Genomic DNA, 25,644 nt, shown 5'->3' with positions numbered 1-25,644 from the left:
GGACAAAGATAGAAAGTAAGACTGATGGGAGAACTGGGAAGGGGGGGGGGTGGAGAAAGAGGAAAAGTAAGGGCTATTTGAAGTTAGAGAAGTTAATGTTCATACCACTGGGGTGTAAACTATCCAAGCGAAATATGAGGTGCTGTTCCTCCAATTTACACTGGGCCTCACTCTGACAATGGAGGTGGCCCAGGACAGAAAGGTCAGATTGGGAATAGGAGGGGGAGTTAAAGTGCTGAGCAACCGGGAGATTAGGTAGGTTAAGGCGGACTGAACGGAGGTGTTCAGCGAAATGATCGCAGAGCCTGCTCTTGGTCTCACCGAAGTACAGAAGTTGACACATGGAGCAGTGGATATAGTAGATGAGGTTGGAGGAGGTGCAAGTGAACCTCTGCCTTATCTGAAAAGACTGTCAGGGTCCTTGGATGGAGTTGAGGAGGGAGGTAAAGGGACAGGTGTTGCATCTCCTGCAGTTGCAGGGGAAAGTACCTGGGGAGTGGGTGGTTTGGGTGGGAAGGGACGAGTTGACCAGGGAGTTGTGGAGGGAATAGTCTCTGCAGAAAGCAGAAAAGGGTGGAGATGGGAAGATGTGGCCAGTAGTGGGATCCTGTTGGAGGTGGCGAAAGTGTTGGAGGATTATATGCTGTATGCAACAGCTGATGGGGTGGAAGGTGAGGACAAGGGGGACTCTGTCATTTCGAATGGGGGGAGTGGGAGCAAGAGAGGGAGCTGCAGGATATCGAGGAGAACCTAGTGAGAGCCTCGTCTATAATGGAAGAGGGGAACCCCCATTTCCTAAAGAACAAGGACTTCTCCGATGATCTAGTATAGAAAACTTCATCCTGGGCGTAGATGCAGCATCTGCAGTTCTCTCCTACACCATGAACGAGCATGACAATAATATTAAACAAAAAATTCGTAAATGTTACTTCATCAGCAAAAGAAATACCATCAAAGCAGCAATTCTCCATGTGTTATAGTTTATACATTGCTGAATGGTCGGTGAATAAAGGAGATAAATGTCCAAAAATAATCAGATTTATAAGAACTGCGGCCTTTAAATTTGGGAAATCTTCACATATTGGTTATTCCTCAAGTGTGAGATAACACACATGACATAACACGTATTGATTTCAAAGACTTGGTTAAAGACCACAAACAAAGGAAAGTAAACAAGTATATATCCAAATAAAAGCTGGATATATAATTGAGTAATGGGAAAGAAATGAGGTTAAGCAAGTTGAAAAATGTCAGTGATATCTCAGATGATCTTAATGGGACTATTGCTTATCGAGCAGAGCAGAAATTTTAATGGTAGTTCAGCTGTATGATGATTATAGTCAGAGGAGATTAAGCTATAGAACTCAACAGAAGATGTACAAAGTCTTGGAGAGGATGTTTACATGAGGGTAGTTGATAAATTAAGCTTCATGTCAGTATTGCACATTGGATCGTACAAGATAAATAACATGTGACAAGCCATTTGCCCAATCTTTGATCCATGCCAGTATTTATTAATCACTCAAACACCTTCCTATCTCTCCCCATCTTAATTTATCACTGAACCTAAACCCATCCTTACCACGTTCTTAACAATCTTTCGAAAAAGAAGTTAATTCTGAAGATTAAAAGAGATGCATGAGCTTATTGGGTAGTTTAGGACTCATCAAAAGGATAACAAGAAGTTCAGGTGTTCAAAGCAATACAACAGAAACTAGCAAAATTAATTCCAATGCCAGGGAGCACGGCAATAAAGAACCACTCGGTATGTAAACAAATGGTACGATCTGGGTTGGTGAAAAAGGAGTAGTTAATGCGAATGTAAGGGAAATTTGCTTAATGGGGTAGGATTACTTCATAAATCAACATAGATTTGATGTGCTGTATGTTTTTCTTCAGTTGTCAAATATAGAAATGTTTCAAAGTTACACAAAATCATAAGCAGTATATAAAATAACTCTTAAGCAAGCCTTCGGAAATGCTAAGATAGCTTGTAAAAGGTTAGGGGAACAGGAAGAAAACTTAAAACGCTGAAAAGGCGGCCAGGATTATACTCTTTATTTTTAAGAAAGAACTGCAGAAGCTGGAAAATCGAAGGTAGACAAAAATGCTGGAGAAACTCAGCAGGTGAGGCAGCATCTACGGAGCGAAGAAAATAGGCAATGTTTCAGGCCTGAAGAAGGGTCTCAACCTGAAACGTTGCCTATTTCCTTCGCTCCATAGATGCTGCCTCACTCGCTGAGTTTCTCCGGCATTTTTGTCTACCTTATGCTCTTTATTATTCTGTTATGGGTGTCATAAGCAAGTCCAGTAAACATTATCCAGTTGCTCTGAGAAGGAAGCATTGAGCTGCCTCCATGAATAATTTTCTGCAAAGGTCAGCATTTTGCTGGAACATGGTTAAAAGTCAATCAAGTTGCTTCAGGTCCAATAATAACTAGCAGCCACTGCTTCTTAAAAATCATTGGCAATGGGTTTTTGCACAAAATCGGTGGTTCTGCATCACTATTAACAATTTTGGCTTTTTAATTTACACTTTAGAATTGCAGCATGGAAACAGACCATTCATCCCAATGGGTCCACACCAACCAGCGATCACTCTGTATACTAGCACAATCCTACACACTAGGGACAATTTCCAATTTTTACGAACCCAATTCGGTAAAATCACGAATTTCACGCCCTGATGAGCTCAATGCGTTTTATGCAAATCACAAATATGCAAATTTGCAAAATACAAATATACAAATATGGAAAATATCATAAAGTGAAACATCACTCCCTGATGAGCTCAATGCGTTTTACGCACGCTTTGATAGGTAGAACACTGATGTGCCTTCCCGAGCCCCCATTCGCTGTAATGGTATTTCAGTCTCGGTCACAGAGGCCGACGTCAAGAAATCTTTCAGAGGGGTGAACCCTCGAAAAGTGCCTGGACCTGATGGTATACCCGGTCGTGTTCTAAAAACCTGTGCGGACTAACTGGCTGGATTTTTTACGGACATTTTCAACCTCTCACTACTGAGGTCTGAGGTTCCCACCTGCTTCAAAAGGGCATCAATTATACCGGTGCCCAAGAAGAGTAAGGTGACGTGCCTCAATGACTATCGACCTGTGGCACTAACTCCTGTAGTGATGAAGTGCTTTGAGAGGTTGATGTTGGCGGAAACCAACTCCTACCTCGACAAAAACCTGGACCCACTGCAGTTTGCTTACCGCCACAACAGATCAACAGTGGATGCGATCTCGCTGGCCCTCCACTCCGCTCTGGACCACTTGGACAATAAAAACTCATATGTCAGGCTGTTATTCATTGATTACAGCTCAGCATTTAATACAATCATCCCCTCGCACCTGGTTACCAAACTGGCAGAACTGGGTCTCTGCGCATCCCTCTGCAATTGGATCCTCGACTTCCTCATTCTCAGATCCCAGTCTGTTTTTTATTACTGGAAATGTGTCAGAATCGATAACAATCAGCACGTGAGCACCTCAAGGTTGCATGCTCAGCCCCCTGCTGTACTCACTCTATACTCATGACTGCGTAGCCAGTCACAGTGCGAACTGCATCATCAAGTTCGCTGACGACACCACTGTTGTGGGACGTATTACTGATGGGGACGAGTCAGAGTATAGAAGAGAGATCGAGTGACTGTCCATATGGTGCCAGCACAATAACCTGGCCCTCAACACCAGCAAAACCAAGGAACTGATTGTGGACTTTGGAAGGAGCAGGATGGGGACCCACAGTCCCGTTTATATCAACGGGTCGATGGTTGAGCAAGGTGACCATTTGCATCGTGGTTTGGTTCTGCAACTTGAGCGCCCTGAAGAGGAAAAGACTACAAAAAGTAGTAAACACTGTCCAGACCATCATCAACGCATCACCGGTTCCACGCTCCCCTCCATTGAGTCTGTCCAAAGCAAGCGCTGTCTGCGGAGGGCGCTCAGCATCGCCAAGGACTGCTCTCACCCCAACCATGGACTGTTTACCCTCCTACCATCCGGGAGGCGCTACAGGTCTCTCCGTTGCCGAACCAGCAGGTCGAGGAACAGCTTCTTTCCGGCGGCTGTCACTCTACTAAACAACGTACCTCGGTGACTGCCAATCACCACCCCCCCCCCCCCCCCTCCCCCCGGACACTTATTATTTTTTTTAATTCAAATCGTTTGCTATGTCGCTCTTCAAGGGAGATGCTAAATGCATTTCGTTGTCTCTGTACTGTACACTGACAATGACAATTAAAATTGAATCTGAATCTGAATATCATCAAGGACCCACACCATCCTGGCCACACACTCATCTCCCTGCTACCTTCAGGTAGAAGGTACAGGAGCCTGATGACTGCAATGACCAGGTTCAGGAATAGCTACTTCCCCACAGCCATCAGGCTATTAAATTTGGCTCGGACAAAACTTTGCACATTAATAACCCATTATCTGTTATTTGCACTTTATCAGTTCATTTATTCATGTGTGTATATCTATCTATCTATCTATCTATCTATCTATCTATCTATATCTATCTATATATATATAAAACTCAAATCAGTCCGCCTGCCGCCGTACGGCGTCCGCCGTGTTTCATCCTTTGACGCTCCGCAACTCCGAAACCGGATGCTCAATCTCCGAGATATTTTCCATTTCGAGATTTCACTTTTCTTTCTAAGTATCCGCTCCTCATTTCATTTCGTTGTGTACAAGTACATGTTTTTAATCAAATCCTTCTCCCCCCCCCTCCCCCCTCCACCCACCCCCAAGTATTTCAAAAATAAACAGGCTTCTCCATTTACATCTCAGCTTCCAACACACTTCGAAACAAAGTTGCAAGAGAGGAACACTGAACTTTTCACTGCTGCAGCAGGCAGGGGAGGGCTGCAATCTTACATTTGGGAACGGGCTCAGTTCCAATGGAGGAGACGGGTGCATGGCGGAATATTGGGTTGGGGGATCACACCATTGGGGGAGCAGACCCAACGGGTCTGCACTTGGTCTAGTATATATATAAAACTCAAATCCATCCGACGTCCGCCTGCAGTACGGATCCCTTCCTGCCTTTTGATTCGTTGATGGCTGCTCCTTCCTATCAGCTTCCAACACACTTCGAAACAAAGTTGCAAGACAGGAACACTGAACTTTTCACTGCTGCAGCAGGCAGGGGAGGTGCAATTGAGGGAGGCAGGGGAGTGCTGGTAACTTACATTTGGCAACGGCTTCAGTTCCATTGGAGGACACGGGTGCATGGTGGAATATTGGGTTGGGGGAATCACACCATTGGGGGAGCAGACCCAACGGGTCTGCACTTGGTCTAGTCTATATATATATAAAACTCAAATCAGTCCGTCAGCCAGCAGTACGGCATCCGGCTGCATTTCTTCCTTTGATTCATTGCCACGCCCAATCCAGACGCTCAATCTCCGAGATATTTTCCATTTCGGTAGAGATTTCGCTTTTCTTTCTAAGTATCTGCTCCTCATTTCATTTCGTCGTGTTGAAGTACATGTTTTTAATCAAATCCTTCTCCCCCCCCCCCCCCCCCCACTCCAAGTATTTCAAAAATAAACAGGCTTCTCCATTTACATGTCAGCTTCCAACACACTTCGAGACAAAGTTGCAAGAGAGGAACACTGAACTTTTCACTGCTGCAGCAGGCAGGGGAGGGCTGCAATCTTACATTTGGGAACGGGCTCAGTTCCAATGGAGGAGACGGGTGCATGGTGGAATATTGGGTTGGGGGATCACACCATTGGGGGAGCAGACCCAACGGGTCTGCACTTGGTCTAGTATCTATATAAAACTCAAATCAGTCCGTCCGCCAGCCGTACGCAGTCCGCCCCGCGTTTCTTCCTTTGATGCTCCGCAACTCCGAAACCGGACGCAGAATCGCCGACGTCTTTTCCATTTCGGTAGAGATTTCGCTTTTCTTTCTAAGTATCCACTCCTCATTTCATTTCGTCATGTTGAAGTACATGTTTTTAATCAAATCCTTCTTCCCCCCCCCCCCCCCACCCACCCCCAAGTATTTCAAAAATAAACAGGCTTCTCCATGTCAGCTTCCAACACACTTCGAAACAAAGTTGCAAGAGAGGAACACTGAACTTTTCACTGCTGCATCAGGCAGGGGAGGGCTGCAATCTTACATTTGGGAACGGGCTCAGTTCCAATGGAGGAGACGGGTGCATGGTGGAATATTGGGTTGGGGATCACACCATTGGGGGAGCAGACCCAACGAGTCTGCACTTGGTCTAGTTATTATATAAAAGTCTGTGGCTGCCGCCTGCCGTCCGTCCGGCTGCCGGCTGCCTTTCTTCCTTTTGATTCGCTGCTCCTTCCTATCAGCTTCCAACACACTTCAAAACAAAGTTGCAAGACAGGAACACTCTGAACTTTTCACCTCAATGGGATATCACAGCAAGTGCTTCAACAGGAGGGGGAGGGCCAATTGGTATTGCAATTGGAACTGCTGCAGCAGGCAGGGAAGGTGAAATTGGATTTTTTTTTTTAATCCACTGCTGAGGGAGGCAGGGGAGTGCTGGAATCTTACATTTGGGAACAGGTTCAGTTCCGTTGGAGGAGACGGGAGCATGGTGGAATATTGGGTTGGGGAATCACACCATTGGGGAGCAGACCCAACGGGTCTGCACTTGGTTTAGTATTTATATAAAGGTATATGGAAACACTGATCTGTTTTGTAGTCAATGCCTACTATGTTCTGCTGTGCTGAAGCAAAGCAAGAATTTCATTGTCCTATCAGGGACACATGACAATAAACTCACTTGAACTTAACCTACAAACCTGTGCATCTTTGGAACATTGGAGAACACTGGGGCAGGTGGAGAAAACCTGTGTGGTCACAAGGAGAACGTACAAATTCTGTACAGACAGCATCTATTGTCGGGATCAAACCCAGGTCTCTGGCACTACAAGGTAGCAACTCTACCGTTGTGTCACTGTACCGCTCATGGATTTCTGTCATAGATTTATTTAGTGGACAGTCAGAGACTTTATTCGCAGGATGGAAATGACTAATGCTGGAATGCACTGCTGGGGTGATGGAGGAGGCAGATACAATAGTAGTGTTTAAGAGGCTTTTAGATGAACACATGGTTGTGCAGGGAATGGAGGGATATGGATCATGTGTGGGCAGGTGAGATTAGCATGACATTATGTTCAGCACAGATACTGTGTTCCTGTTCTATACTTTTCTATGTTCTATGATTAATTACATTTAAATTCCCCAAGAATTTGAAATCATGAAACTTGATCAGTTTGGATCTGTGAGCTATTATTGCAGAGGCAACAACATCATATTTGTATAGCCCTGAACTTCGTAAAGGCCAGAAAATGGAAAAGACACGGTGTCGCTGCAGGAGACATGCTGCCTTACAGTGCCAGAGGCCCGGGCTCAATCCTGACTATGGGTTCTGTCTGTACCAAGTTTATACATTTTTCTCTCCCACATTCCAGATTTGTAGGTTAATTGGTTTTGGTTAAAAAATTGTCCCTAGGGTGTAGGATAATGGTAGTGTACGGGGATCACTGATCGGTGCAGACGTGGTGGGCCAAATTGGCTGTTGCTGTGCTGTATCTCTAAACTAAACTAATTGAGATTGTAATGGGTTTGTTTACATGTTGATTGTAGAAATATCTCCATCTAAGTATATGTTCTGCAAATTCATCGTGCGAACAACAATTTCCGTGATGCTGAGTGCAGGACACAGTGATGTAGTAGGGGATGAGCCAAATGGTCTATTTCTGTGCCATAAATTACAATGATTCTAAATCACATATTGACACAGATATTTACAACTAAAAAATTAAGGATAATTTAAGATATAAGGGTAGAGGAATAAAAAATTAAAGGGCATTGGCTTAAGATGAGATGTGAAAGGAAAACCTTAGGGGCAACCTTTTCACTCATAGGGCACTGGCAGATGGAACAAGCTGCTAAGGAAGGAAGCAGTGGCAAGACCAATAACAACACTTAAAAGACATTTGTACAGGTACATGGATATGAAAGGATTGTAGGGATATGGGCCAAATGCAAACAAATAGCCTTGGTGGGGCATCTTGGTCGGCATGGACACATTTGACTGAAAGGCCCGTTTCCGCATTGTATGACTATAAATTAATGAATGGTAAGGCTGGAAATTCTGAATTATTTCACTGTTTTTGTTTGTAATGCCACTATATCTCAATGAGAGATTATTACCAGCATGAATGTACCAGATTTGTAATAGGGGAGAACTAATTGATTTCTACTAAGAATGAGCTGTGGAGAATTTTGCTCCGTGCATGTTGATGCAAAATACTGTAATTATAATTGGGCGTGAAGACTGTAATTGAGACTGTTAAAATATTTGCATTTAATAATGAGTCAAACATTGAAAGACTTTTTAAGATAGGGCAGCAATTTCAAATGCAGCCCGAAAATACTGGATTAAGAAAGAAGTATCCTGAATATGTCATCAAGAAAGGATGCTGAGGGAGTGGTGGAATTCAGTCCAAGTAGGCTAGTAGTCCTCATGCAAAAGTAAGGAATCAAATGTTTTGAGATGGGCAAAGGGTAGGTCAAACCAGATAGACCTGATTAAATGTTTTTGAAGAAATGACTAAAATAGGAAATATCATATAAATGTGCAAATATATTTGTTAATGTGCTTGTAAATGCCTGTTGTCAAAAGATGAAACCCATGGGATTACATGGTATTTATTGAGCGTCACTGGAAATTATCTGAGCAGCAAGAGACTGCAATGGACATGTGCTCCAATTTGTGGAATGATACTCATGGCATACTGTAAAAAGACACCACGGAGAGCATACTGTACGGTTGCATCACAGCTACATTCAGTAACAACTCTGCCCAAGACCGTAAGAAACTACAGAGAATTGTGGATGTAGCCCAGTCCATCACACAGACCAAACCTCCCACCATTGATTTCATCTATTCTTCATGCTAGCACAGAAAAGCAGCCAAAATAATCAGTCTTGTTCCAGTCTGGTCGTTCTTCCACCTGCTCCCATCCACCTGCTCCCATCCACCTGAAGATACAGAAGCTTGAAAGCACAGACCACCAGATTCGGAAATAGCTTCTTCCACCCTTTATTCAGGCTTCTGAATGGTCCTTCCAAACACTAAGGTATTGTCTGATTCACCTCTACCTTCTTGTGAGCATTGGACTTTGTATATGGAAACTGCTGCACTACAATGCTGAAAACTATATTCTGCACTCTGTATTTTTCCCTTTGCTCTATCGGTTGTACTTGAGTTTGATTAGATTGTATTCATGTATTGTATATTCTGATCTGATTCGATAGCAGGCAAAACACATGACAATAATAAACCTAAACCTAAGAATCTGTGCTGAAGCCAAAATTAATTGATGAGTTCATCATTGAGTATGGTGTAGAACGTTAAGCACCCACATTTCTAGATGACTTAAAAATAAGCAGTGTTGAAGTATAAAGAGTTTGTGATGACATGGTGATATCAACATGTTAAATCAACAGGCTAAATTAATCCAAACAGATTTTAGTTCAGGCAAACATGAGTTCATTGACCTTAGATCTACAAAGGATAGAATCAGGGAATTTATTCATGGTGAAAAGTCTGAAGAATCCAATGACCCTTGGAAGTCTATATATATATATTTATATATAGATCAATAAGATATCGCAGTTGGAGCATGAAAGTTAAAAAAAAATGATCACCTAATATCAAGGTGAGAGACCAGGACCAGAGGGGACAGCCTCAGAATCAAAGGATGTTCCTGTAGAATAGAGATGAGGGGGAATTTATTTAGTCAGAGGGTGATCATCTTCTTCTTGCGAATGGTGTGCACAGCCTAAAGTTGTAGGACAACTTGTTTTATTTGATCTTATTTGATTGTGCACACCGGGTTGATTGCATTTGTCGAAACAGGGCTGACCATGTGAAGGTTGCAATCTACCACCCCCCCGAGGGTGATGAATCTGTGGAATTCATTGGCACATACGGCTATAGAGGCCATGTTATTGGGTATTTTTAAAGTAGAGATTATAGGGTTTTGATTAGTAAGGGCATCAAAGGTTACAGGGACAAGTCAGGAGAATGAGGTTGATAGGAAAAAAATAGATCAGCCATGATCAAATGGCAGAGCAGACCCAATGGGCTGAAAGGCCTAATTCTGCTGTTATGTCTTTTAAGGTCTAAAACTTAACATCTGGAGAATTGGAGATCAAATGCAATGAATCATACCACAAATACACTAAGCCCTTGACCAGCCACAGTGACCTCCCTGACAGCTGATCTTCAGGACAGATATTTGGACTTTCAAGGTACGCAGTGATGAATAACACCGGAATTCTTAATGACTAAATTAAGAGCAGAGTCTGGAAATTGAGTGGCTAGGAGGTGATATGTTTGGTTTTTTTTTCAAAGATTTAAAAGGGATCAGATAGGGTAGCTGGAAAGAAACAAATTCAGAAGTCTGAAGAAGGGTCTCGACCCAAAACATTAATTATCCATGTTCTCCAGAGATGCAGAGTTACTCCAGCACGTTGTGTCCTTTTGTGAAGAGACTAATTCAACACATTAGGCCCTGTGGACTAAGGATTATGATTTTAAAAATTGGAGTCAGACCTTTCAGGAGTGAAGAGGGAATCAGTACCAGATTAATCATTAATTTTAAATCTGAGTTTGATAGATTTTTAATCATGAAAATACACAAAGGAGTTTGGGGACCTACAGATACAGGGGCTCCCCAGGCTACAGAAGACTTGACTTTACTCAATTTCTCCCTTACGTTTTCAAAGAATTTTGTAACAAAATAATAATAACATGTTTGGTGGTATTCATTAACAACTGGATACTATACATGTTCCATTTGTTTAATTATGTGCCATGTGAGAGAGAGAATATCCAATGAAATAAGAGAACTAGATCCAACGTCATCTTAAGTGTGCTGGAACAGCTTTTGGACGTCTTCGAATGAGAGTCTTTCAAAATCGTGACAGCCGAACAGACACCAAAATGTTAGTGTACAAGGCAGTGGTGATACCAACGCTCCTATATGCATCAGAAACCTGGATACCATACCAACGCCATCTGAAAACACTTGAGAAGCTCCATCAACGAAGCAGCTTAAATATCAGTTGGGAAGACAGAAGAACCGATGTTAGCATGCTGAATGAAGCAAAAACATCTAGCATAAAAACCTTCATCATCCAGAACCAACTAAGATGGGCCGGTCATGTTGATCTGATGGAAGACAAGCGTCTACCAAAGCAAACCTTCTACTCCCAGCTTAAAGAAGGCAAACGGAAAAGTGGCGGACAAAAGAAGAGATTCAAAGACGTCTTAAAAGCCAGCATGAAGGAATGTGAAATCGACATCGGCAATTGGGAAACCAATGCCAAGGACAGGAAACTCTGCCAGACCATCATCCATGAAGGAACAGCGACCTTCAAAGCCAAGAGATGCACAGAATTAGAATAAAAGAGAAGAAAACAGAAAGAGAGGCAGCAACAACCAAAGGCCGATCTGCCATCTGGAATTACCTGTCCAGAATGCCAAACAACTTTCAAAGCCAGGATCGGACTCATAAGCCACCTGAGAGTCCATAAAAACAAAAGAATGTTGACCATCATCCTCGACCTCGAGGGATAGCCATGACGACAATGACATTGTCTGTGCCGAACATGATGCCAAGATAAACTGATCCCACCTGCCTCTATAGGACCAATACCCCTCCAGTCTCTGCCTATCTAAAAGCTTTTTAAATGCCAATATTATACCTGCCTCCACCACTGCCCTGGAGGTGTTCCAGGCATCCACCACTGTGTAAAAAACTTGCCCAGCACTTCTCTTTTAAATGTTTCCCTTCTCATCTTAAAGCAATGCCCAATGGTGTATTGGAGTGTATCTGACTTACAGAAAAATCATCTTACAGACAATTCTTGGATAGAGTGGATGTGGAGAGTATGTTTCCACACCTGGGAGAGTCTCGGACCAGAGACCATCGCCTTCAAATAAAAGGACATATCTTTAGAAAGGAGATAAGGAGGGATTTCTTGAATCAGAGGGTGGTGAATCTGTGGACAATAGACTGAGCAGACCAAGTCAATGGCTATTTTTAAAGTGGAGATTGCAGATTGTTAATTAGTAAGGATGTCAGAGGTTATGGAGAAATGATAGGAGAATAAGGTTTTGATGGAAAGATAGATTAGCCATAATTGAATGGCAGAATTGACTAGATGGGCCAAATGGCCTAATTCTGCTCCTATAATGAATGAATTTATTAATTTATGAATTCTCAGGAGCAGAATCTTGTGTAACCTGGGGCTTCCTGTATACGTTGGTGATCATTGATCTGCCATGATCTGACTAAATGGAATCTTGAAGGGTTAAATACTCTATCGCTGCAGTTAGGTTATTAAATTTATTTTAAAAAACTTTTAATTCATCAGCAATAACAAATGTAGAGCTATGTATTCGGTTGTGGGAATTATGCAAAACTATGACACGGCACTGAAGCATGAAAGAGAAGATTCCAGTTATTACATAAATAAATGCCTACTGAAGCTATATCCATTCCCAGTGGGGAAAGAAGAAACTGAAATTAACGTAAAAATCTACCTCAAACATTTTAACTGGTAGAACAAACTAATAAGGTTGATTTAGAGAAACATTTTCATGGTTATAAAGCAAACAGTTGTGGGCATGATTAAACAAGGAAACCTTAATCTGAAAATACGATAGGGAATAATTTATTGATCAAGGAATAACTGACTAAATTTATAATTTTATTTTTACATAAGCATCCCTCCAGTTCACTCCCGGTGAAGATTACTTCCCAATTCCCCTCAATATTCTTTGGTTTTAGTTTTAATTTTAGAGATACAGGCCCGTCAGTCGACACGGACCATGGATCACCTGTTCACACTAGCTCTTTGTTATCCCACTTCCTCATCTACTCCCGACATACTAGGCTCAATTTACAGAGGCTAATTAAATCACAAACTAGCACATTTTTGGAATGTGGCTGGAAACCAGAGCACCTGGTGGAAATCTACACGGTCACATGGAGAATGTGCAAATCCCACACAGACAGCACCGCCTGAGGTGAGGATCGAGCCCGGGTTTCTGGCGCTGTGAGGCAGCAGCTCCACCAGCTGCACCACTGTGCTGCCCTTACTTATTTCTTCAAATTTCATCAACTAAACGTTTTCTTTCAAGTTGTTGATGGGGCCCTTGCCCCACATTTGTACACAAAGGCATTATTCAGCTGAATTCACACATTCAAATAATAATGTACTTTAGAAAACCCCCCACAAAATACAATGGATATCGACAACCTGACTTAGCGCAGAAAATGTTGAAAGCATTGAGCAGGCCAGGTAAGATGCATGACTGGAGAAAGTATTAGCAATTCTTGCTAACTCGTCTTTCATCAGAACTGGAAGATGCCACAGATGAGACAAGTTTATGTTACAAGGCAAGTGTGGAGAGAAGGAGAGAATAAAGGACATCATTTTAATGGAGTAGAATGCAAGGAGATTAAGAGAATGAGTGTGTGGTAATAGAAGAATCAAAAGCTGCAGGAGGGGTGAAAATTGTTGTCCTTAAATTATTATCTTAATGTGTTGCACTATGTTGTGTACAAAGGCTACAATGAGCTTGCCTGAATCATGTGGCATGCCTAAAATTTACATTGTGCCTCATAGGAACAGTATAAACAATTGATGATTGGAGCTCAGAGTGAGCACACACGTGTGGAATGAAGTGGTGTCACAGGTAAACAGGATGTTGACAAAATCTTTTGAAGTGCTGGTCTTCCACATCCCAAAGACATGTTGGTTAACTTGGAATCATAAAGTCATACAGCACAGAAAGAGACCATTCAGCCCAACTTGTCCATGCCAACCAAGATTTTCCATCCAAGCTAGTCTCAAACTTATTTCTTCATGGAGGGAGAATTGGGCGGAGCAGTGAGGCTGAGAGGTAGGGGTAGGGTGAATAGTGGTCAATAGGCACATAAGAGAGAACATTTGCAGAAAACTAACAGGGAGAATGGCAGTGATGGGAATCCTGCAAGAGCCAGTATAGATTAGATGGATTGAATTTCCTCCCACTATGAATTTAGGTAATATGGAAGTCATATCAATGTAACTCCTTCCAAGTCTTCCATCTGAAATGACCAATATGTTACGTCAACAAAAGCAAAGGTAGGAAAGGCGTGTTGGATATAGTTTGATGCTTTACAGGAAATGTGAGGGTTGAGCCTAAATTCATGTTTAAATCGTGAATCAAGCATAAGCTCCATGAACTACAGTCTGTGGCAATTCTTTGCCTGTTTTTAGGTTTAGAGATACAGCAAGGAAACAATATGTTGAAAACTCTGGAGTAAACAGACAAGATTTTCTTTCAAAGCCAACTTTGATGAGTACACTGCATGACTGACCTCTGGATTTATTTGTGAAACGCTTCCTCTGTCCACCGGAGGTGCTGCGTGGGAGGAGAGCTGTCTGTTGGTGGCTGATGTCCACAGGGCTGGTGGCGAGGAAGTTCTCTTTGTACTTATTCATGAGCGACAACTTGGTGGTATCACTTCCTGTTGGGGGTAAAAGAATAACGTTATCACATTACATGTGTTACATCTGAACATGTTTATTTTAGGATCCGATCAAAGGATACGATCACTGAAAGCTTTTATTCCGTCCCTCAGTCTGTATTTACTCCACAAGAAAATGTGGATGTGGAGAGGATGTTTCCACTAGCGGGGTGTCTAGGACCAGAGGGCACAACCTCAAAATAAAAGGACATACCTTTAGAAAGGAGATGAGGATGAATTTCTTTATCCAGAGGGTGGTGAATTTGTGGAATTCATTGTCAAAGATTTGCTGTGAAGGCCAAGTCATTGGGTATTTTTAAAGCTGAGATTGATAAGTACTTGACTAGTATGGGTGTAAAAGGCTACAGGAAGGCAGGAGAATGGGGCAGAGAGAAAAATACATCAGTCATGATTGAATGGCAGAGCAAACTTGATGGCCTAATTCTGCTGCCATGTCTTATGAAATTTATAAGGTCTATTCCATGATGTTTGGATACAAGAATCAATAACATAATGCTTGTGGCAGTTATTGAAATGTAAAAGCCACACTTACTGGAAATCTAAAATAACAGGAACACCCATCCAATACTTTTTAATAAGAAAGGATAAGTAAGTGGTCGGAATTGGTGTCACATGAATCAAATAGGATGGGCGACTTGAGTTGTCATTAAGCTGGAAAGAGAGGGCCTGAGCTATAGGAAAGGATGGGCAGGCTAGGACTGTATTCATTAGAGTGCAGGAGACCGAGTGATCTGATAGAGGTGTGTAAAATCACGAGGGGAATAGACAGAATGAATGCATAGAGTCTTTTACCCAGAGTGGTGGAATCAAGAACCAGAGAACATTGGTTGAAAGTGAGAAGGAGATGATTTAATGGCAACCTGTGGAGCAACACTTTCACATAGGGGGTTGTGGGTCTGTGGAATTAGCTGCCAGAGGAGGTAGTTGAACAGGTACTATAAGAGCATTTAAAATACATTTGTACAAGTATATGGAAGGTTTTAAATGCAGGCAGTTAGGACCAACATATATGAGGCATCATGGTCGGCATTGCCAAGTTGGAGCGAATAATCTGTTTCCATGCAGCAGGACTACGACTGTGTGGAAAGATTGAGTTTATTGGGCCAATGCTCATTGAAACTTGGATAATCAATTTGAAATAGACATAGAAACATAGAAAATAGGTGCAGGAGTAGGCCATTCGGCCCTTCAAGGTAATGCCAACATTCTATATAATCATGGCTGATCATCCAGAATCAGTACCCCTTTCTTGTTTTCACCCTATTTCCCTTGATTCCTTTAGCCTCAAGAGCTATATCTAACCCCCTCTTGAAAACACCCTGTGAATTGGCCCCCACTGCCTTCTGTGGCAGAGAATTCTAAAGATTCACAACTAGCTGGCTGAAAATGGCCCACCCCTTATTCTTAAACAGTGACCCCTGGTTCTGGACTCCCTCAACATCAGGAGCATTTTTCTTGCATCTAGCCCAACCAATCCCTTAAAAATGTTATATCAAAATCCCTGCCTTAAGCCCCTGTCTCACGGTGCGAGTCGACCCACGATTGGCCCAGAGTTTAAAACAAATTAAACTCGTGGTAATCACGTACAATTAACGTAGCGGGAACGTCGGAACTCGTGGACGCAATTTAGCGACTCGTGGCGCTAACGGGAAACTTGTTAACTCTTGAAAAATATTAAACATGTTTAAAGATTTCCACAAGTTAAATTTACTCTTGAAGTTAAAATTTGAACCATTTAAACTCGTTGTAAGAACGTAGTGGCTCGTGAGTTTACCGTAGTGACTCTTGAGTCTACTATGGGTTTGGCCTGAGTGCCAGAAGTGAAACGGTGAAGATTAGTCAGATATTAATGGAAAATTAATGAATGGATGGATGGATATAGGGGTCTGAAATTAACTTGGATACTTTTGATGGGAGAGAGCCGCCGATGAAGCTGAAGGTACAGAGCGAGGATGGGGCCCAAGCATTGATGGGAAGGGTTAAAGTGACCATACTGAGGGAATTCCCACGTATATGAAGCAGAGAGAAACGTGAGTTCTACATAGATTATGTTTGAGCCAGCGAGGAGACATTTCTTCAGATAATGATTTTACAATGGGAGGTGACATTATAAGCCATGGGAGATAGACACAAAATGCTGGAGTAACTCAGCGGGGCAGACAGCATCTCTGGAGAAAAGGAATTGGTGACGTTTCGGGTCGAGGCCCTTCTTCAGACTGGTTTTGTCCTGTGCTGTTGCAGTATCTCTGGAGAGAAAGAATAGGTCTCGACCCGAAACGTCACCCATTCCTTCTCTCCAGAGATGCTGCCTGTCCCGCTGAGTTACTCCAGCATTCTGTGTCCATCTTCGCTGGCGAGGAACCGTGTCTGCCCTTTGCAAGTTTTCGCTCTCGAACACAGATAGCAGCGGATTATTAGGGGAAGAAACTCGTGTTCATGCCGCACGACGCGTTTGACCATCTGACCCCGCTACTCAAGGAGCTTGTGCCGAGCTGTAACCAGCTGCGGAGCTTCAACTGGGGCAGGCTTTACCTGCTAGGCTGGTTGGAGCTGCTGAACCTCAGTAGCAACCTGTTGACCACGATGCCTCGCATGCTGTCCAACTGCACCCAGACCCTGCGCGTCTTCTACCTCACCCGCAACCAGATCTCCAAGCTGACCAAGGACGTGACCTCCCTGCAGTACCTGGATCTCAGCTACAACAACTTGAAGACCATCCAGGCCTCCAGTTACCAGGACAGCGCCATCAAACACCTTCGGGAGCTGCGGCTAAGCGGCAACCACTTTCTCTGCACCTGCGACACCAGGTGGTTTGTGTGGTGCATCAATCAGACCATGGTCTACATCCCTCGCCTGGTCACCGATGTCACCTGCACCACCCCCAAAGCCCACCGCGGCCACGGCGTCGTCAAGGTGGACCTGCACTCCTGCGAGTTGGACTAGCTGGGCATTGGCCTCTACACTTTCTCCGCCTTGGTCACCTTCTTGTTCCTCTATTTGACACTTAAAACAGGCCTTCATTCATGGTGGTGCAGCTGCCTGACAGCGAATGCAGCGTCGGAGACCCGGGTTCGATCCCAACTACGGGTGCTGTCTGTACTGAGTTTGTAAGTTCTCCTCGTGACCTGCGTGGGTTTACTCCAAGATCCCCCCACACTCCAAAGACGTACAGGTTTGTAGGTTAATTGGCTTGGTGAATGTAAAAATGTCCATAGTGGGTGTAGGATGGTGTTAGTGTGCAGGGATCGCTGGTCGGTGCGGACCCGGTGGTCCGAAGGGCCTGTTTCCTCTCTGTATCTCTAAACTAAACTAACAGGGTAGAACACTGGACCTTCTTGGTCAGTTTATTATTTTACACTTATATACATTACACAGATCACGGAGTGTGAAAAAAGCTGGCAAGCCGAGGTCATGCTGAAAATTGCAAAACTCTCTACTGTAGGAAAAATGCAAAACACTCACTAAAAGTTGGTAGCCCGGCTAATATGAACCTTGGTCATTTAAATGTCGAAATGCCGTTGAATATCTCATATCTTACCCCCGTTTTAAACTTTATGATGGTTGGCCAGTTCTCAGACACCCTAATATCTGAAGGGAGCTGCCTACTCAGCAAATATGTCCCCACCCAAAATGTCACCTATCCATATCCTCTGGAGATGCTGCTTGAGCTGCTGAGTTACTCCAGCATTTTGTGGGGTTATTTTTTTACACCAGCGGGGCAGTACAGTGATGCAGCAGAAACCTGCTGCCTTACAGTGCCAGATACCTGGTTTCGATCCCGACTACAGAGGTTGTCTGTGTGGAGTTTCTACATTCTCCCTCTGACCGGATGGGTCTTCTCCGGGTGCTCCACCTCCCTTCCACATTCTAAAGATGTGCAGGTTTGTAGGTTAATTGGAGTTTGTAAATTTCCCCTAGTGTGCAGGGTAGAACTAGTGTTCGGGCGACTGTGGTTGGCGCAGGCTCTGTGGGCCGGAGGCCTTGTTTCCACACTGCATCTCCAAACAGCATCTGCAGTCCTTGTGCCAGGAAATATGTTTCTTTTCAGAAAAGATGGTGGGAATACTAATGGCCTTGCTGCTTTTGAAATGTCAGCAGTTTCTCCCTCCACATATGCTACCTATTTGGTTGAGTATCTCCAGTATTATCTGTTTGTTTTTTTATTTTCATATTTCCAACATCCGCAGCTTTTTATTTCCAATTCCGAGTTCATGATTGCTTGTGGGCAATGAGGTGAATACATTCTCTTCTCTAAATATTTAAAATTATAAGATTTATAAGACTGCAGGAAAAGAGATCAGATTTATTGGTTTGTTCTTCAAACATATCACAGGCTGGGTACTTTTTCCATTCATTGAATATGCATAAGATGAAACCACTTTACAAATCTAAGGTTACATTTTTCTCTCAGCCAAATGACAACATGCAATGAATTAGAAGTTATGCCACTGTGTTACTTGGGTTCAGTAGACTTCACACATGCATATAAATATTATTTAAATAATTACTTTTAAATAATAATTATATTTCACCACCTTAAATAAATCTCATTCATTTAGAATGAACCCTTTTTGTATGTATCATAATAGGGTCACTTACTAGAGGAGGTACAAATATGGCAAAATGCTGGTATACCTGCACACCAAGATGATTAGCCGACTAGAAATGATAGAGTTTCACTATTACCACTTGTAAATTGAAATCAGCCATCAAAACTGATAGAAAAGACTTATAAAACAGACGAATGATAAGCAGGAAAAAAAATGTCTTGGAAAAAAAATAATCTTGCTGGGATAAAAAAATCCTGTAATCTCCTGCAGTTATGAAATTCCATTGTTTCTTTAGATTTCGATGTGTCATTTTAGTGCAGGAGGCTGCTGAAATTAATAAACAATTGCTTCCAGTAACACGTGCATTGATACTTTATCTCTAGTCTTACAACTTCAGTTCAGGTCTAATTCAGAGAATTTGCATCATAGAGTCAGAAAGCATGGAAACACCCTTTGGCTAATGTCATGTCGACTATGATGCACCATCTTCACTAGTCCCATCTGCTTGCGTTTGGTCCATATCGTTCTGAACCTTTCCTATCCATGTACCTGTCCGAATGTCTGTTAAATGTTGTGATAGTGTTTCCCTCCACCACCTCCTATGGCAGCTCGTTCCATATACCCATCATGTTATGTGTGGAAAAAAGTTCATATTAATTCTTTCCCTTCTCATCTTAAACCGATGTCCTCTAGTTCTTGATTCCCCTACTCTGGGTAAAAGACTGTGCATTTATTCTATCTATTCCCCTCATTCCCCTCCACAAGACCAACCCTCATTTTCCTGCCCTGAAAGGAATAAAGTCCTAGCCTACTCAACCTCATTGTGCCTTCTAATTTCACTGTACTAATGCAGGTGAAAATTATCCTGTGAGGAAGACTGAAAACATTTCAGGCTGTTGAAAATTTTCATCAGTACTTATCACTAACAGGTGATAAACAAATCATTAACCTGAAATATTTACTTTATTTCTATTCCAAAGATGCTGCCTGTTTATTGAGTATTTCCCTTTCCATTGCAGCCACTGGGTGCTTAATCAGTTTAATAAAAGAATGTTAATGCAAAACAGAAATCCCCATTCATTCTGTTCCCTTCCAGTTATTACTGAAGAGAACGTCAAGGTTATCTTCAAACTTTAGAGTGAACAAAGCAGCAAATTAAGAGCGACTATTGAACAGTCTATCAGTGCAAGGCAAATTCAATCAAACAAAAGGTAACTAACTGATCAATGCATCTAATTCCTCAGGATGCATTCAGTTACCAACAGCTGAATCGGATTCTCAAACCAAAACAAACAAAAATATTAGTTTGGTGAATAATCACAAGTAAAAAGCATGACACAAAGTGCTGGAGTAACTCAGCGGGTAATCTTTACATAAGAGGGTAGGGAACGATCCCCCCTTTATCAGTTGGATGAATTGCAATGGGTATGCAGTGTTCTCACCTACACAGGAGGTGCAGGAGGTCATGATGGTCAGTGCCCTGTGCCTCCCAGGATCTGCCTCAGGTGGATTGATGGAGATCAATTAAAATGAACAAATATAAAACATAAACCAATATAGGACTGGAACAGGCCCATCAGTCCACAATGTTCATGCCAAACATGATGGCAGGTTAAACTGATCTCACCTGCCTGTATGTTGATCCATATCCCTCTATTCCTTGCACTTTGATGTGCCCATCTAAAAACCTCTTAAAGCACTATGAACCTCCACCACCACCTCTAGTAATGTATTCCTAGCCCCCCACCACTCTGTGTAAAAAAAAAAAAGTCTCCACACATCTCCATGAAACTTTGTACCTCTCAACTTACAGCTATGCCCTCTAGTGTTTGACAGTTCCACCTTCGGAGAAAGGTTCTGACTGTATACCCTATCCATGCCTCATAATTGTATATACTTCTATCAAGTCTCCCCTCTACCCGCTGATGTTCCAGAGAAATCAATCCAAGTCTATCCAACCTCTCCCTGTCGCTAAAATTCCCCAATCCAGGCAGCATTCTGGTAAATCTCATCTGCACCCTCTCCAAAGCTTCCATTCCTTTCTGTAATGAGACTTATATAGGGAACAATTTTGAGGTAAGATGAGTCTCTCTGAGCTTCTGAGGAAGAGTCATAGATTCATAGAATTATAAAGCAAAGGAATAAATCTTGTGGCCCACATGCCAATACTAACCTAGTTACCTACCTGGGCTTGCCCCATTTGCCTGCGTTTGACCACATCCCTCTAAACCACTCGTTTCCATGTGCTAGTCTAAATATCTTGTACATGTTGTAATTAAATCCGTCTCTACTACTTCCTCTGGCAGATTGATCCTCAGTATTAAAAACCTGCCCCTCAGGTTCCCATTAAATCTTTCGACACTCACTTCAAACCTATGCCCTCAAGTTTCAGACTCCCCTAGCCTGGAAAAAAGACTGGCCATTCAACTTACCTGTGTACCTCATGATATTATAAATCTCTACCCCTCAGCCTCCTGCACTCCAGAGAAAAAACATCAACATTTCTAGCCTCTCTTTATAACTCAAGTTCCCCTATCCCAGGAACATATTTATGAATCTTTTCTGCCCCCTTTCTTATTTAATGACATCTTTCTCATTGCATATACATCAGGCTTCTGAATGGTACTGCAAAATGACCATTGGGGCAGCATAGTGGCACAGCGGTAAAGTTGCTGCCTTACAGCACAAGACACCCAAGTTCGATTCTGGCAATGAGCGCCCCATATCTCCCTTTTAACACTGCTCATTCACTGCTCCTCACTTAACCAACCTTTGGCAGGTGACTCCACCCATCAAAGAAACCTTTCCAGTGCTGCACACACACATCAGCTGAATGCTAACTAAGAAAGACCGTGTGAATTTGGTGGGGTGGGGGGTATTCTGCTAGGTTTGAATTAAATATACACCACATATTGCTTCCAAATTTATCTGCAATTAGTTCTGATCCAGTAGCTAATCATCACTGGAATGAATACAAATTTCATTTAGATTCGCAAATCTGTCTCCGAAATGAATAACTAATTGACTGTTGGATTTTATTTTAAAAAAGGTAATAGGTGAATTTTAGCTGTTGCAATTTGTGAGTAACAGCCCTTGGGAAATAAAGATAATGGTTCCCAGCATTATTGTCAGAGATTTTGGCCACAATTAGAATGTGCTGAGATGGTCTGAGACTGCTCATTAACCACCAGAGATGCACGGAGGTGTCTTTCACAAGGACATATTGAGACATATCCCTGAAAATATCATTGTTTCTATAGTGCCGTATAGAAAACAGAAAATCCAAGGGTTCAAATTAACATCAAAGCAAAGTAATTTGACAAGTTTTGCAATTAGCTCTCTCTTCTACAGATTCACCATAGAAAGCATACAGTTAGGTTATATCACAGTTTGGTTTGGGAAAAGCTCCGCCTAAGACCACAAGTAATTGCAGAGAGTTGTGGCCGTGGCCCAGTCCATCACACAGACCAGATTCCGCAGCATTGATTCAATTTACACTGCCTGCTGCCTTGGAAAAGCAGCCAACCTAATTTAAATTAACCTCAGACAGGACTACCATGAGTCACATCTTCCCTTCTCCAGTCCTTTCCACCCCTTTGGACCATTGCTGACTCCGCCTTTCTTTAATCATCAGTACTTTTCACATTTATTTCATTCCTTTGCTCTGCATCTCTCAATATCACCATCTATATCTCTCATTTCTCTTTCCCCTGACTCTCAGTCTGAAGACGGGTCTCGACCTAAAACATCACCTATTCCTTTTCTCCAGAGATGCTGCCTGACCGGTTATATTACTCCAGCTTTGTGTCTATCTTCAAATAAAGTTTTGTTCTCCAGAGATGCTGTCTGACCCACTGAGTTACTCCAGTATTTTGTCCCCAACAACCTAATCAAAGATTTGTCTCACCTCAGTCATTCTTCCTTCTCACTGCTCCCATAAGCAGCAGCAGGTTGAAAGCATGCACCACCAGACCCAGGAACAGCTTCTTCCCCTCTTCGGAACAGTCCTTCCGCAAGCTAGGCTACTGAGCAATTCACCTCTACTCTCACTGCGGACATTGGACAGTCTCTGGAATGATGCGGCACAATGTTGAGAACTATATTCGGTACCTTTCTCTGTGCTCAACCTATAGTAATGGAGTTTGGCTTGGTTATATTTATGTGTTGTATCACCTGTTTTGATCGGATAGCATGTAAAACAAAGCTTTTCATGTACTTCAGTGCACATGACAATAATAAACCTTATTGCGCTTGATTCTGTTCTACTTTGGGAATTTACTGCATTCTCAAAGTTCTGTGTAAACACTACCAATCTTAATTGGCAGCAACTATTATCAAACGATTACTCAGCAAATGGTGAAAACTATTGCATTGATAAAATTCAACCAACATCCTTGAGAGGTGAAGCATGTAATGGTCGATGAATTCTCTTTGATCTCCAGTAATTAGTCAATTTATGAAATGGATGCATTCCTGGCAAATGTTGCATTAGCAGGCATTTCACAAATCATGGTTGATCAAAATGCATTATGGGCACATCAGTACAACACTTACTAAAAGGCTGGGGTGGGGTGCTATTGTTGGAGCGAGAAATTGCCACATAAATTTAAATCACTTATCTCAAATACAATAGCATTGGAGCGAAAATTCATAAATCAAACAACCATGCATCGAGGCATTACTTTAATGTTATTCCCATTATTGAGGTAAATGGAGCAGAGACTTGCATGCGCACGTTCCAACACTGCACATTTGGAAAACAATTTGGCTGCTTTGGTCCAGAGATTAATAACCAGAACACAAGAAAAACCTGTCTGTTCGAACATTGCCCGGGGATGTTTTAAGTCCACCTGTACAAGCAGCTGGTGTTTAAAAGTTCCTCTGGGAGGTGGTATGGCAGTCAGGCAGTGCCACATTGTACCAACTCTAAATGCCTCTTACGTTTGGGATGATGGACACACACGGGGGTGACACACATGGACACAAATACACATGCGTACACGACACAAACACACGGGGATGGACACGCACACAGGGACGGACACAGAATGGCACTGTAGGAGAGCCGCTGCCTTTACAGTGCCAGAGACCTGGGTTTGATCCCGACCAGGTTCTGTCTGTGTGGAGATTATACGTCCTTACTGTGGCCACGTGGGTTTACTCTGGGTGCTTTGGTTCCAAAGGCATGCAGGTTTGTAGGTTAATTGGCTTCTGTAAATTGCTCCTAGTGTCTAGGATGTAAAAGTGAGAGAACATAGAACCCACTTTTGCATCCTACATTGCATCACAGTGGCACAGCGGTAGAGTTGCTGCCTTACAGCGAATGCAGCGCCGGAGACCCAGGTTCGATCCCGACTACGGGTTTGGGTGCTGTCTGTAAGGAGTTTGTAGGGTAGCGTTAGTATGTGGGGATTGCTGGTCGGGGCGGTGGGCCGAAGGGCCTGTTTCCGCGCTGTATCTCTAAACTAATCTAAACTAAAACTAGTGTATGGGTGATCGAAAACAACTGAACATTGGGGGTTGCTTGAGTGCGAGCTAGGAAAGTTGGCTCAGCATTCATAGTTGAACCATTTGTTGCCCATTATTAATGTTCTAAGTAAAAAGAAAGCTTAAAAAAGGATAATGGAAAATGTATATATCTTTTCTCATAGTGAATACAGCATGAACCAAGGCCTTCGCTTTACCAAATTCATGCTGACCCATTTACACTACTTCCATTTTATATTCTTGCAACATTCCCATCCACCCAAGCCAGATTCTATCATGTAACAAGTATGAAGTTAATTGTTTAATAGACAGTATATAACAATTAAACACTCCTGACTTGACACACAACTGTATAATTTAATTTAAAGGTAGAGCATGGACACAAGCCCGTCGGCCCAGAGTTCACACCAGCCCTTGATCAGCCATACACACAAGTTCTATGTGATCCCACTTTCTCATCCACTCCCTATGGACTGGGGGTAATTTACAGAGGCCAATTAACCTGGAAACCCACACATCTCAGATGTAGAAGGAAACCGGAGCACCCAGAAGAGACCCACACAAACACAGGGAGATCATGCAAACTCCACACAGGCAGCATGGGGTCAGGAGACATTAGCTCTACCAGCTGCACCACTGTCAGGTATAGAAAAGCACACTTGTAGCAGCATCAGGTGTACCTTATAACAATATAATCTCCTTGTCAAGATCCATTGCAGTCCAACAAGTATAATAAATCATGGAGCAGCATACTATGAACAGAGATAAGCTATCCCACAAGCAACTGATAAATCAAGGGTCTGTAATTCAACCAAGTCTAGTTATAAATGGTGATGGAAAGCTAAACTGTTAACATAAGAAGGAAGCTCTGCATGCATTATTTACAATGTTGATTTTGGAAGTGGAGGGTTGAGGATCCACAAACCTGTCTTCATCGATGGGACCGTAGAAGAGACACTGCCCAGTCCATCACAGGTACTGACCTCCCCACCAC

General features: G+C 42.7%; 1 protein-coding gene across 1 annotated transcript in view; it reads right to left on the bottom strand.

Moving 5' to 3' along the window:
- astn1 (astrotactin 1) overlaps nt 1-25,644 on the bottom strand; it is a 1,772,582-nt gene that overhangs the window by 1,092,731 nt on the left and 654,207 nt on the right. The window contains exon 4 of the mRNA XM_055641960.1: nt 14,443-14,592. Coding sequence (XP_055497935.1) covers nt 14,443-14,592 — 150 coding nt within the window. The remainder of the gene's footprint in view (nt 1-14,442; nt 14,593-25,644) is intronic.

The sequence above is a fragment of the Leucoraja erinacea genome, chromosome 10 (genome assembly GCF_028641065.1).
Source record: "Leucoraja erinacea ecotype New England chromosome 10, Leri_hhj_1, whole genome shotgun sequence".
Lineage (NCBI taxonomy): Eukaryota > Metazoa > Chordata > Chondrichthyes > Rajiformes > Rajidae > Leucoraja > Leucoraja erinaceus.
This window is presented reverse-complemented; position numbering and strand designations above follow the sequence as displayed.